The following is a 15,326-nucleotide window of genomic DNA, read 5'->3' on the forward strand; positions in this document are numbered from 1 at the left end:
TGAGCAGAGAGCCCAGTGTGGGGCTCAATCCCAGGACCCTGGGATCATGACCTGAGCCGAAGGCAGAGACTTTAACCCACTGAGACACCCAGGCGCCCCTACTTTGCAACATTTTTAAATGTTGAGATTATTCTGTATAAAAATTTATATTTTCTTGCCTTATGTCATCACAAGTATCAGAGTCTTAAAAATACATTTTTAAATTTTTGTAAAATATTCTGTGCTATATCAGTATTGGACATTTAAGCTTTTTGCTGTCTTTTGCTATTATAATAACTAGTTTCCATTGTAACTAGAGTGCACATACTGTGTCTGAAATTTACTTACTGGCTTGTCTATGTTAAATAAGGAAGACAGGTTAGATCAGACATGAAAAAGATATTTTTCATTTCAGAACCAAAGTTTGACATTGTAAGTGTTCCTAAGTGGTGAACACTGAATATTCTCCTACCAAATCAAAGAAGTGATTTAACCTGCTTTGAGTCACAGCCAGTGACAAAATGATGATATGAGCCTTAATGACCCCAAGAATCTGCTGGTACTGCTCAAAACCCCTGTGCCTCCACATTTTTGCATAGAAAAGTAGGGTGCAGTGCTCTGAATTACCTCATTCTCTATCCCACCTTTCTCCTAAGAGGTAGAAGGAATCATGTGCAGTCAGATTTGGTTTTGTATAACTGTATAGTTTTTTATTTCAATTCATGTCTTTTAAGTATCTCGGCTATGTATTCTCTACTCCATTTATGCTTTTTGCTTATGTCATTTCTCACCCAGATTACTGCCAAGAGCCCTTATATCATCTACCTTCTGTCCTTTTACCTTTTATTTATTTATTTATTTTTAAAGATTTTGTTTATTTATTCGACAGAGATCACAAGTAGGCAGAGAGGCAGGCAGAGAGAGAGGAGAAAGCAGGCTTTCCACAGAGCAGAGAGCCCGAGGTGGGGCTCGATCCCAGGACTCTGGGATCATGACCTGAGCCGAAGGCAGAGGCTTTAACCCACTGAGCCACCCAGGTGCCCCGGTCCTTTTACCTTTTAAATTGGAAATTCAAACCAGCCACTTAAGGTCTAAATCTCTTCCTAGTTATTGTTGCCTTCAAGAGGAAAGCCACGTTTTTAGTCCGTCCCTTGTTGAATCTCTCCCCAGGTTTTACCAGGCTAGATTAGCTCTTTGCTCTTTCTTTTTTGTGTTGTTTGTGGTGTGTGTGTGTGTGTGTGTGTGTGTGTGTATGTTTAATTCTGTCTGCCTTAGAATGTGCCCCTTTCTTTGAGTGGCCTTCATCCCTTATATTTACCTAATCTGCATCTACTTGTTCTCTCAGTTAGACTAGGCATCAGGTGCCACCTTCTTTGAGAATCCTTTCCTATCCACCCTCCCAATATATAGCACTCTTCATAGGTATTGTATTAGTCTGCTTGGGCTGCCATAACAAAATACCATAGACTGTGTGGCTTAAGCAGCAGAGATTTATTTTCTCACAGTTCTAGAGTCTGGAAGTCTGAGATCAGTGTGGCATCAGAATGGTGTCTGGTGAGGTCTCTCTTACTGACTTGTGGATGGCTGCCTGCTCACTGTGTCCTCACATGGTCTTTCCGCTGTGTGTGAGCAGAGCGAGATCTCTGGTATCTCTTTGCCTTAAAAGGACAATGGCCCTATCGGACTAAGGCTCCATCCTTATGACTTCATTCAACCTTTACTACATCCATATAGACACTGTAGGGCATCAACGTATGAATAGGGCGGGGGGCATAATTCAGTCTATTATAGGTATTTTGTTTCTTTATGTGTCTCCCTTTTCTTCTAAATTGAGGAGAGGCAGTGAGCAGAGACTGTGGTCTTATTTGTCTTACTATTCCTAGTGCCTAACATCTGCCACTAAATCTCAAAGATTGACCTAAAAATTAAACTTCAGATATCTTATATTTTTGATGATTATCCCTAGAGTTCTACTTGACCAGTATGTGAAGTCCTGCCTTGGAACTTTCATGCCTAATAAAACATTTTGTCTTAGTTGAGCTGTTAGAGGAATCTGTAGAAGTACTGCCCAGCAAAAATCTTCAGTAGTTCTGTCTAGTTCATTGGACTTCATTAAATGATCAAAAAGTATAACTTAACAGTATATAAGAGAAGTATTTCTAATGATTTCTTCGTAACCCTCACTTAAAGGGGAACAACAGGTTGGAGGTTATATCAGAACCACTGTCTTAGGAACTGAGGCCATAGAAGGGATATGGATACAGGCACAACCAGAAGAAAAAGGGAGAAATAAAGTTGCTCCCCTGCCTCCACCTTTTCCCGATGCTTTCTACTGGTAGAATTTTACAGAATATAACAACTTCCTGTTAAGATACAAAATACGGTTTGTTGGTTTCCAGCCCCACCAGAGGATGGTGTTGATAGGGCTGAAAGAATACAGATAAATAACCAGAAAGAAGTTATACAAAATCTGAAGTTCTTTAAGATGTTCTTGTTTGTGCCCACAACTCAACCTCTTTTTTTTTTTTTTTAATATTTATGTATTTATTTGAGAGAGAGGTTGTGGGGGGAGGGGTAGAGGGAGAGAAAGAGAGACTGTCAAACAGACTCCTTGCTGAGCATGGAGCCCAATGCCAGGCTTGATCCCAGAACCCTGGGATCATGACCTGAGCTGAAATCAAGAGTCAAGGGCTTAACCCACCAGGTCCATCCAGGCGCCCCAGGAAACTGAACCTCTTTTTTCTTTCTTTTTTTTTTTTTAAATTTAAGATTTTATTCATTTATTTGACAGAGAAAGAACACAAGTAGGGGGAGCAGCTGAGGGAGAGGGAGAAAATATGGGGTTTGATCCCAGGACCCTGGGATCATGACCTGAGCCAAAGGCAGACTCTTAACCCACTGAGCCACCAAGGTGCCCTGAAACTCTGAACCTCTTAAGTTGCATTTGCATCCCCCTTCTTTTTAAAGATAGTTAAGTTAGTGATAGCAAATAAAAGTACTATTTGCCAGTGTTAAGTACACATTCATTTTTGTAAGAAGCTTCCCAAAGTGTTTTGTATGTATTACCTCACATGAATTTATAGTACCCATATCCTGTTTTATTGTACAAAAAAATAAACCAAGGCTCAAAAAGGTAAAGGGATTTAATAAAGGTCACATCAGAGTTCATATTAAAAACAACAAAAACTATAGTTTTCAAAGTTCTGGACTCATAAAACAACCAGAGATTTTTGAGTTACATTCCTGGGTAATTCATAAAGATGATTGGCATTTTAAAAAATTTAAGTCTTTTTTTTTTCTTTTTAAAGGAACTTATTATTCAGGGGAACATAAAACTGAGTAGTTGTGTTTATGATACCTCTTAACACATGTGAGATGAACTGGTATTTGAAGCTTATATCTTGGTATGGTAGACCAGGATCCTTTCAGTTGCAGGTGGCAGAAACCAAATGCAAGGGGTACCTGGGTGGCTCAGTAGGTTGGGCCTCTGCCTTCAGCTCGGGTCATGATCTCGGGGTCCTGGGATTGAGCCCCACATCTGGGCTCTCTGCTATGCGGGGAGCCTGCTTCCCCCTCTCTCTCTGCCTGCCTCTCTGCCTAGCTTGTGATCTCTCTATCAAATAAATAAATAAAGTTTAAAAAAAAACCCAAATGCAAGCTAGCTTTTGTAAAAAGTGTTGTTTTTGTTTATGCCACTGATCATAAAAATTTTCAAAAAACCCAGAAAACTAGATAGACTACTACAAAAACAATAACTGGGATAGCCATTTATTCAGTTTGCTTGGGACTGTCCAAGTGTCCAAATCTACTTGTGTTGTCCTTGTGCTGTTATTAACAACTCTCCTTTCACTCTCAAAAGAGTCCTGATTTACATAAGTTACATAGTTGTTCTAAATAGCATATGCCCATCTTTTTAATTAAATCATAATATTTTAGAATAGGTACTTAATATAATTTGTTAAAGTAAATTATATACATCATGATGTTTTACTCCTGAATACATTGACATGCATCTCTTCAAAATATGCACCTTACATAAGCACATTACAATAATCACACCTAACAAAATGGCCAAAATCTAATTTTCAAATTCTCCAATTGTCCTGAAACAGAATTAGGATCTCCTAGGCCCTGTGTTCAAGCATTTCTGGATCTAGAGCCTCAGATGATATCTTCACTTTTTATACTGGTGATTTTATTCTCATTGTGCTGGTCTCATCTCTCTTAAGGAGGTGGCTGATGTGGCCCCTGGCAATTTCATATTTCCGTAGTCCTTACTGTTTGTGATGTGGGAGAAAGACCTTTCTAACTACCTCTGTTAATCCCTGAAAAAGATACTGATTGGTCCTGCTAAGGTTACATGCCCATTTCATTATTAATTCCTGTGCCCACAATTAAGACCCTGGTAAGACTAGATTACACATCTGTCCCTAAAGTGGGAGAAATAAGACCATTTGATTGACAGATAAAGGAGGCAGGCTCCCAAAAGATAGAGAGAGGTAAGGTCGGTCTGGAAAGTATAAAGGATGCTGAGCAAGCAAAAACAAGATCTCTTCTTCATGTGGCAGTCGTTAGCATTGGTGTTTACTCGTTTCCCTGAAGAATATACCCAATTAAATTTATGTTGTTATTTCTGAGCAGATAAATCTCTATTTGAAAAGAAGCTCTTTATAGCCTTATTACACACCTATCATAGACTTCCTTGTTTGTAAAACAAAGAAATTAAGTGCACTTGAGGTTAGTGGTTCTTTTGATTGTCTGTGATCTTATCAGGAATGCCCTTGGATTCATATGCAGCTGGTTTTCATTGCAGCATAAAAATGTGTGCTTTAGAGACTGTGTTGGATGTTATCTTGTTCCAGGAGTTTATTACCGACTGTAGTTAGCCAGTGGCAAACAAAAAAACAGACTGAAAGAGCTTGTCTACAATAATGTTTTTAACTAATTTAAATTTAGAAGAGTAATCTGGAAGAAGCAATGTTAGTACAGTTTTTAACGTTTTGAAGAAGTGACTGTCAGATCTATAATTAAACATATTTTCTTTCCCTCTTTGTAGTTGCTGCAGTAGTGTTATTCTGTTCCGCTTCTAGCCCACATAGCATACCTCTGACGGAAGTGATTGGGCCAATATGGCTGATGCTGCTCCTGGGAACCGTGCACTGCCAGATTGTGTCAACAAGAACACCAAAACCCCCTCTCAGTGCAGGGGGTAAAAGAAGAAGGTACTCTTTTAAAAGCAGCCTTTTTGTGAATTTGTGTAATTTGGATCTAGGATTGTTCTTGACTCGAATAAAATGTTATCTTGTAAAGTCACTCTTCCAAATAGACCAGGAAGCTTAGGTACCAAATGATTTAGTTTATGCATTTGCTTCAAGGCCATTATGAGACCACATACCTGTTTTTGTTTTCTTTCCTAAAGCTCATTTCCAAGGCACCTAATATTATAGGGAGTATATTAGCTGGAATTGCTGATAATTCCCCCTGTTTACAAAATCTTGTACTTACAAGATACTTCAGCAAAAACAATAGCCAGGAAAAAAAATTCAGCTAAATTCTGTTTATTAAATACTATTCAAAGTTGTTTAATATTGTCTCTTGATTAAGTAAGCGTAGCAAGTCTCACTGGCCACTCAGCACAATGGAGTTCTGTTTAAGGGTCTCTTGGAGCAATTCCTCCTTTGAATATGGTTGCTAAGAGATTGCGACATTTGCAGTTTGGGGATGTTGAGATTTAAGCCCTTCTCCTTGTGAAAAGATAATACCGACATTAGATAAATAGCATTGTTGATCAGTTAGATTGTAATTCTGTCTAAATTTTTTTCTTTCTTCTTCTGCAGCTAAGTGACATTCAAATAGGGAAGAAATGCTTTGTAAAAATCTGTCCAATGATATCGTTACAACCTAATGTTCACTGACCTGTCAGTGTGAACAAGGAACAATAACCCAACATTTATAGAAGTTGCTCTTGAATATGTACCTTAATGTTGGCGTTAACTTTTCTCCAGTTAATAACTGAATTTTATTGTGTATTAAAGTTCCTGTCTTTATGTTTGGTCACAATTTTGAATGTGCTACCAACAGAGTGGTTGTTAACATTTTAAAGCCACCTTCTGCTCTTAATCTCTTCTGATCAAGGAAACTAAGAAAAGCAGCCCATTTGGAAGTCCATAGGGAAGGAGATGGTTCTAGCACCACAGATAACACACAGGAGGGAGCAGCTCAGAGCCACGGTACCAGCACCTCTTACAGCGTGGGCGCTGTCTTCAGAGATCTCTGGCACGCCGCTTTCTTTTTATCAGGGTTTGTATTTATTCAAGGCTTTATATGGCGTAGAGATGCACTGTCCCTTTTCTGGCACTTCAGTCTCAGGTAATATAATATTAATGACTTCAGCTATGACATTCCCATGATGGGTTTTGTTTTGATAAATTATAATGCTATATAGATAATGGAATAATAGAGACCATAAAGTTTACTTTGGGATCTGTGTAAATATACCTGTGTGAGCATGAGTGTATATACATCAAAGTATATCTAGTTGGAATTTCTTGATTTTTATTTATTTTGTGATTTCTCAAGTACCACCTTACTTCTATTAAATTGATTATTCTGTTTTTATCGGCACTATAGGTCAAATTGGGCATTTTGTATAGTTTGTATCACAGTAAACATTTACCAAATAGGAAAATGTAATTATGGCAAACTGCAAAAATAAACCTAACTCAGTCTTGTATTGTTATTTTGAAAAATTAATTCAGAACATTTCAGAGTTATTTTAATAGTGAACATAGACATGTAATAAATGTAAAAAATGTTAAAATGGTATGATCAAACTACTGAGTATACGGAGTAAACTGAGTATAATGATAAAAGTTGCTAAGTTAATAAGTCAAGAAAAGGGATACTGCACATAACTATTTTGAACACTTTTGCTAACTCCTCTCCTAATATAATTATTTCATCCCCTTGTGATTGTGCTTTTATGATCAAGTTTGTCATGCATTGGAAAATTAAGCAGTTGTATCCTGGGGTATTTTCATTGCTTTTAATTTTGAGGGAAATTGCACAAAAACCTAATAGTTTGAAATAACGTGGCATTAAATTGGATCCCCTGACTATTCCAACCACCTCTTCTTCGTCCAGAAAAGATTTACGTTTTGTTTTATTTTGTTGTGTTTTGTTTTGTTTTGAATTTGAATTGCATCCTGTCTCTGTTTTTTTTCTTTTAATAAATAGCTCTCTTTTCTGACAGTAGGATGTGATAATTTTATCTCTGCAAAATCAGTGTCTTACACACATATCGCAAGACTTTCTGATGAGATGAGCAGTTATAAAATAAATAGCACAGTGCCTGTGTTTTGCTTTGGGGGAATCATTTAGTTGTTTTGGTTGTCCAAAACTGATCTTCTATTACATAGCATTCAAAATGCCCCTAGATCAGTAGGTTTTAGTGCCTTTGGATTTCTGCTGTGTTTCTTTAGTCAAATGAGATTCAGACTTCAATTTTCTTCCTTTGGGCTGTTGAATGACCTTGACTACCACTCATTGATAATGTAATGGCTAAATCCCTTTGGATTTATTCGCTTTAAAGTGACAACTTTATAATCTAAATGTTTTTAAAGTTGTACTATTTTCAGCTGTTTCGTTTGGAACTGGTTTGCTAGCATATGAATGAGAATGTTTTAAATATTAGGTACAAAAAGATCTTAAGAAAAATGTTAATTTTGGAAGTTCTAAATTGAGTTCTGAAATCTTGATGATGTCTTGTTCTTTCAAGTTTTGATAAGTTAGAAAGGCCTTAAAGTGGAAGATCAGCTGAGACTTAAAATTGTTTCTGGTGATAATAAATTGAAAAGCTGGATACTTCCATTAAGGTATCTGAATTAGCATCACCGATGCGAAAATAAATGTATAGCCCCTCAAATGTCTAAGCTTTGTGTATAGTGTCTTTTGGTTTTCTAGATGTTAGGATGAAAACTACTATTTTTACATCCTGTGTTTACAAGTTGGAACGGCCCTATTTATAATTTCTAAGTACATTTCATTCTTAAGATAAAACTACTTTTTTAAACAAGACATATTTCTCACTTGAAAAAAAGATAGTATTTATGTAAAAGAACTCTATGAAACTGAGAAACAATGCCAAAGAAAATATCAATTTACAAAGATGTAGAAATCAACCATATTTCCTAAGTATTTAGTACTTTAATTTCAAAGAATTATAGTCTTAAATTAGCATAATTATAATATCTGCTAAAAAGATTGAGTAGGAAGAATTATATCTAGATAGTATATCTCTTCAGCATAATACCTATTTCGGAATTCAAATACTGTTTTTTTTTTTTTTTAATGTGTCCTTTAGGATTAATTTCACCATCACAATATCACTGAAGAACAGTCAATATGAATTGACTTGGCGGATTAGAGACAGATGCCAGAGTAAAACCAGGCCACAAGTTAACTCACATGCCTAACTGACCTAGCCTTTAATTTTTTTTTTAAAGACTGGAGGGTATTTGTGGGCTGCAGGGGGGGGGGGATTTGTTTGTTTTTAAAAGATTTGTTTATTTTTTGTTGGAGGGAGTGGAGGGGCAGAGGGAGAGAGAGTCACTTAAGCGGACTTTGTACTGAGTGCAGAACCCGGCACTGGGCTAGATCCCACAACCCTGAGATCATGACCTGAGCCGAAACCAAGAGTCGGACACTTAACCAGCTGCGCCACCCAGATGCCCCCTGACCTACCTACCTTAAAGATTGCTGTCCCATTTAACCTCCATATTGAATGTTTTTAACACTTAAATGAATGTTAAAGACTTAATAATTTGGCTTTCTTCCCATAATAGAGTACACTATATAATGTAAGTAAGAGTGGTATGTAGTCCCACCATAAATTTTTGGTACAAGGATTAAAAATTTGGTTTTTAGTGACTGCAGTTTAAATAGTTCAGTCATTTAAACTGTAAACTAGGTGAAGTCTGTCTCCCACAGACAAGAATGAAGACCATGTAAATGTCAGTATATTCCAGATTTTTAAAAATAACTTGTGCCACAACTAGATAACTCATTAACGTTGCTGTAGCCACTCTGTTTTAGAATTGGACTAGTTCTAGAACAGTTACGGGTACCGTACATAAATCTGGTACATAATACATAATTTGGTGCATACCTCTCAAACTTAGGTGTTGTAGAGGATACTTAGGGAAACATACAGACCCAGAAGTCTTTGAAAGTCTTTGTTAGCATATCTTCAAGGTGTATACATGGCTGCACACAGCTGTGATGGTAATATGTAGGCTCCTGTGTCATTTTCTTATATCTGAGATTGTATGCATTCTGTTACTCTAGCCCCCCCCGCTCCCTTATAGAAATGAGAGCAGGACTAGAAATTTCATACCATGTTTTAGAACAAGAGTTATTTGCTACTGTTAACTTTCCCCATAACCACTCTCTAATGTCCTTTAGTACTGGAAGGATGATCTTCAGTTGGATCTATTGATATACCCCTGAGTATTTTCTAGAGCACCAATAAATACTCTCAGCTTCTTTCCCTGATGAGGTTTTTCAAATAGAAACATACTGGTTTTCCTGTTTGATACAATACATTTGAGATTTCATAAACTAGTAAATTCTTTAAAAGTTGTATTAACTCTTCAGTTAAAGTTTTCAATGTTGAAAAACACATCCAGTTTTATGATTTATTTATGGTGTAGGTTGTACATTTATTTGCATTTTTTTCAGACAAGACCAAAATCATCATCCATCTCACAAAGGAACTACACTAATTAGACTACTTAAGTTTCTAAAAGTCATTTCCTCCTATGTGTATTTGCGTCATAGAGCTATCCTTTCTGAATGGCAAGCATAATACTTTAAAGAAAATTCTACACAGGCCATGCCATTCAAAGATTAATGTAGTAGGCGAGTTACAGAATTAGCTCTGAAGTTACAAAACATGGCAAGCCTTAACCATGGTAGTGGAATTGCACATTGTTTCTTTGCAAATGCTTTTTGTTCAAAATCCAATGCAGGAAATACTTCGTCTATCACAGAATAAGTAAGATCGCTGTAGACTTATATGTCTCCTGTTTTCAAGGCAGTACTAACCTCTCTGCCCACGTGCCTGTGACTCATGGTGTTTGGGTTGATCTAAGCAAAAATTGTTAACTCTGCTCTTACTAAACGAGTGTATTACATGCATTCAGTGTAGCTGTCAAAAGGTAGATTTTTTTTGTGGATAATACTAAGAAGTACCATTTTTTTCTACACTGCAGTGTTTTAATTCCTGATACCAGCTTCTTTCTACCCTGTTTTTAATTTAATTTTATTTCATTTATTTTTTTAAACAGCCCAGTTCAGGGCTTGAACTCACGACCCTGAGATCAAGACCTGAGCTGAAATTAAGAGTTGGATGTCTGACTGAGCCACCCAGGCACCCTCTTCCCCTATTTTTTATTTTTGGTAGAGAATGATGATTTAGAAGTATATGCTTACTTTAAAACCAAAATGCTCTTCACCTTGCTTTAATTTACTTTTGTACATTTTTAAAAGTTGATTTAAATGAGGTAGCTTCCCTTTAAAAAATAGTCTAAGTAGAATTTTACAATATTAGTATTTTAAGTAAATCTCTCAGTCCCACTGCCTTTCCATAGTATCTTTATGCTCTAAAACAAGGGAATGAATAATTAAACATCTGAGTCTTGGTAACCTGTGTTCCTTTTGAGAAGTAAATATTATTCTGTGAGGTTCTTAATTTCGACTGTTAATGTCACTATGAGCGAAGCAGCACTAGACATCACCCAGAGCAGTCATGGGCTTTAACCCTCTTTACCTCATTGATTGCAATTTAGCTCTCCCAGCTCTTTGTCCTTTCAGCATTTTCCCTATGCTCAAATCCAGAATGTCCTAATTGGGTACAAATCAGTTTGTACTTTTGAAAAGATATGATTTTATTTTTAAACAATTTCAAACTTACAGAAAATTTGAGAGAGCCCACATGTCTTTCACTCAGAGACCCCATTTAAATTCTGCTGATTGTCCCTATTAATAGCCTTGTTCCTTCTCCAGAAGCTCTAATCTGGGATCATGCACTGCACACAGTGGTCATGTCTCTCTAGTCTCCTTCATTCTGGAGCAGACATCAGCCTTTCCTCAAGTTACATGGTTTTCACATTTTTGAAGACTACAAGGTAGTCACTTTGCACAAAGTCCCTTAATTTGGGTTTATGCCCCTGGTTGGGATCAGACTCCCTAGTGACTTGTGAGTCCGGAATATGCCTATCTCTTCCCAACTCCTAGGTCCACATTATCAGTTGGTAGTTGAAATTGGCCGTGGTGGGATTATTTACACCATGCAAATCAGGGCACACCACAAACAAGGAAGGACTTTTTACCTCTGGAGAGCTAGTTGTTTAACAATTAGCAGCATAATACTGAGTTAGTAGTGTGATGTTTCTTCATGAAACCCAAGTTATGCAAATTTGGCAGGAATATCATAGAAGTGATACTTAGTTCTTCTCATTGCATCCTGTCAAGTGGCAAACAACATAAAATTTGTCCCCTTACTGGTATTTACATTAATCACTTGATTAATGTAATATCTGCCAGATTTCTCCATTGTAAATTTGTTTTTCCCTTTATAATCAACAAATGTCCTGTGTGGAGACACATTAAGATTATAAAAAATAACTCATGCCTCATCCCACCTTCACCTTCTAGTTTTAACATGCATTGATGATTATTACCAGAATTTTTGCTATGATGGTTGCCAAGTGGTGATTTTTTTTCTAACTCCGTCATTCCTTCTGCATTTATTGACATTTTTCTGTAAGGATAAGCTTTCCCCTATTTATTTACTCATGGATTTCTATTTTTTTCAACTTATTAATGTCATTATTCATTTTGATGATCAGGTTGGCCTAAATTGGCCAATGGGACCCTTTGAGCAGTTTGTCTTTTTTGATATGTCTCTTTCATTCTTTGATCACTTTCTTTCTTTCTAGGGCCGCACAGTGTTTTAGGTTCAGTTTATCCTTCCTCTGCCTCAGCCCTGGAGTCAGTCATTTCTTCGAGGTGGGTGGTAGATAGAGAGCAAGAGTGCCAGGAGTGCTTATTGCTGTTGTGGTGTTACTACCTTTAGACCTTGAGGCTAGAGCTAGAAAGGGTGTGTGTGTGTGTGTGTGTGTGTGTGTGTGTGTGTGTGTGTGTGTGTATTCCTCTACATTTATATTTACCTCTGTATTTAGATGTATTATAAACCATGGATTTGCAATGATAGCTCCAGTTCAAATACAGTACCTCAAAGTTCATTTGATCTTGTCCTTATATCTTCCTTCTCTACCACTGAAAAACCTGGTTCCCATTTATCCTCCATATTGATTCAGTTAATCTCTCGATGTAGCCCCTTTCCAACCCCATCGGGCTGCGCCTGACACCTTGCCTAAACTTGTCTTCGAAGCAGGTCCGTTCTTGGCTGCTGCAGGGTTGCCCCTGCCGTGCTGTGGCCACAGTTCTTGTGCGAGAGGTATTACTACCAGCTATAGCCAAGCTGCCTCAATTTGTATTTTGAGGTACTTTGTAAACTCCGAGGGTGGTATGTATATTTAGTATTTTCTTTGTCCTTTCAGCTTGGTTTGCAACTTACATGCATTTTCTTGAGAAAAATCAGCAAGCTGCCAACTTACTGTTCAGGCCTCCTGAGAGTGTCCTCTGTGCTTTGAGGAGATAGTGGGGAAAGAAACAATCCAGAGGAGACTGCAAGTAGGCAGAGATAAGAGAGGAGGGGAGATAGCTGAAAGGTGTGTGCAGTGGGTACTACTAGTGCTTACCAGTCTTGACCGGGTCCTGGTAAGGAAGGTGCACATTCCCCTTACAAAATCCCTGAAGCAGCACTTACTACTGATTCCTGATTCCTTGCCCTTTTCACAAGGCCCTTATCTTTTTGCCCTCTAGGGTTCTGGTTCACTCCGTAAGTTTTCAGCCACTTTTTCTACTCTGACTACTGGCCTCCAGGGAATGTTTTAAACTGCCTAGTGATCTAACAGTTTTCCTAAGCCCTTGAGGTCCAGCATTTCTGTCCTTCCTCCAAAATACCTTTCTCCTCTTGCCTATCCCCATTAATGGTTCTACCAACTCTCCAGTCTTTTCCCTTATTCACCGCCTTTCCCCCATTTTTCCAGTCCAGTGTAATTTCCAAGAAACTTCACAGATAACTTTACAGCGCAGGCCTTCCCTGTCTTTTCTCACTTCTTTGGGATATCAGGAACTTTACCTCCCTTGGTCTTTTTCTACATCTGCATGTTGCACAATGTTCAAGCCCAGTGTAATTTCCAGGAAACTTCATAGATACCTTTCCAGCACACGCCTTCTCTGTCTTTTTTTTAATAACAAATTCTTTTTTTTTTTTTTAAGATTTTATTTATTTGACAGAGATCACAAGCAGGCAGAGAGGCAGGCAGAGGCGGGGGGGGGGGGCAAGCCCCCTGCTGAGCAGAGAGCCCGAATTCGATCCCAGTACCCTGAGATCATGATCAAGCTGAAGGCAGAGGCTTAACCCACTGAGCCACCCAGGCGCCCCAACAACTTCTCTGTCTTTTGAGTTTCTCACATTTTTAAGATACTAGGATCTTTACCTCCCTTGGTCTTTTTCTACATCTACACATTGCACAAAGTAATGGGGATAATTAGTAGCTGGTGTTTTTATCACTTTTTATTTTATTGTTTTTATTTCTTTTATTACGGAGAAAAGGTACAAGTTTTCTCTGTACCTTTTATTTTCTGTTTTTGCCCTTCCTCTTCTCTAATCCATTTTCCTCCTTCCCTCTGCCACTTTTTTTTTTTTTTTAAAGATTTTATTTATTTATTTATTTGACAGTGAGAAACATAACAAGAGAGGGGACACAAGCAGGGGGACAGGAGAGGGAGAAGTAGGCCTGGGGCTGAGCTGGGAGCCCGATGTGGGGCTTGATCCCAGGGTCCTGGGATTATGACCTGAGCCGAAAGGAGATGCTTAACGACTGAGCCACCCAGGCGCACCTCCCTCTGCCACTTTTAAGTGGTCTTTGTTCTGTGGCTCTTTCCCTTGGTCTTGCCATGTCTCTTAGGGTCATATAGAAAGAAAAGGGTCAGAAGACCGGACTTCTGAACCTTAGAACTCTGTTGGGATGTGTTCTGAATTATCAGAAAGCATCAGAGCTCTGTGAAGCATGTAGGAAGTGAGGTCTCTCTGTCCCCTTTAGTAACCTTGCAGGAGAAGGTCAGAAGGGAGAAGGGTCTGTTTGTATAAAACAAAAGCTTTCTAGACTTTGATGAATGTGTGAAGAAGAAATCCTATCAAGGAATATCCCCAGGAGTGGGCATTTGGAGGTGGTATAGAGGATATAATTAACCTCATGGTCAGAAGGTCTGTATTCTAGTGCTAGCTTTACCTCTAAGTGGTCGTAGGACCTTACGTAAGTTGCTTAGACCTCTTTATATTTCTGATCCATTGTTTCCAAAACGAACATTTAGAATAGGTGAGGTCTAAGGTCCTATACAGTTCTAAAAGATTCCAGCAGGACTGAGTAACTCTAGTGTTAAAGGTAATTCTTATGTGCGATTTTTTTAAAGATTATTTATTTATTTATTTGAGAGCGTGAGAGCACTCGGAAGCATGGGTGGGGAGAGGGGCAGAGGGAGAGAGCAGCAGACTACCCTCTGAGCAGGGGCTTCCCCCTCTCCCGCCCACCACCACCACCCTGACTCTGGCTCATCCCAGGACTCTGGGATCATGACCTGAGCCAAAGTCAGACGCTTGACAAACTGAGAGCCACTCAGGTGCCCCTCTTTTCTGTGTTTTGAAACACTTTTGTTTTTTTAACTTGTATGAAGGCAGTATACTAATTTTTTTTTCTTGTAAAATGGATACTCTGCAGAAAATTCAAGGGGATTTATTTAAGTAAAGTTAAATACAATTGCTTTTCAAGAAATTTCATGATAAACTTAATCTGCGTTGAGCACATTTTAATTTTGTGTGGGCCTTAAACTGTATTTCTGCTAACCATTTATTTTGGATAGCTATTCTTTCACTCACTGTAGTCTTTGAAGAAGATCCCTCAAGCTTTAGCCTATTAATCAAAATGTCTTAGTTATTACTTTCCATGTTGTATTTTGTATATTGAAAAAATTAAGTTCCTATAAATGAAGAATGTCATTTGTAGCCTTTTAGGTAATTAATGGCTACATGAGAGTACTATTTTTTCAGGACTATTTCAGTGGGTGAAAGAAGTTACTTTATTTTTTTGGTTTTCTTCATTTCTACTTCTTCCATTATTTAGAAACTTGTATTATAAGATTTTCCTTTTCTTTTATAT

At 37.9% G+C, this 15,326-nt stretch overlaps 1 protein-coding gene across 2 annotated transcripts in view; it reads left to right on the forward strand.

Moving 5' to 3' along the window:
• The window catches only part of PHTF2 (putative homeodomain transcription factor 2), a 118,700-nt gene that overhangs the window by 71,587 nt on the left and 31,787 nt on the right, over positions 1-15,326 (forward strand). For both annotated transcript variants that reach the window (XM_080818812.1, XM_080818811.1), the window contains 2 exons: positions 5,036-5,201; positions 6,115-6,279. In XM_080818812.1, coding sequence (XP_080674938.1) covers positions 5,036-5,201; positions 6,115-6,279 — 331 coding nt within the window. The remainder of the gene's footprint in view (positions 1-5,035; positions 5,202-6,114; positions 6,280-15,326) is intronic.

Source organism: Martes martes (genome assembly GCF_963455335.1).
Source record: "Martes martes genome assembly, chromosome: 11".
Taxonomy (NCBI): domain Eukaryota; kingdom Metazoa; phylum Chordata; class Mammalia; order Carnivora; family Mustelidae; genus Martes; species Martes martes.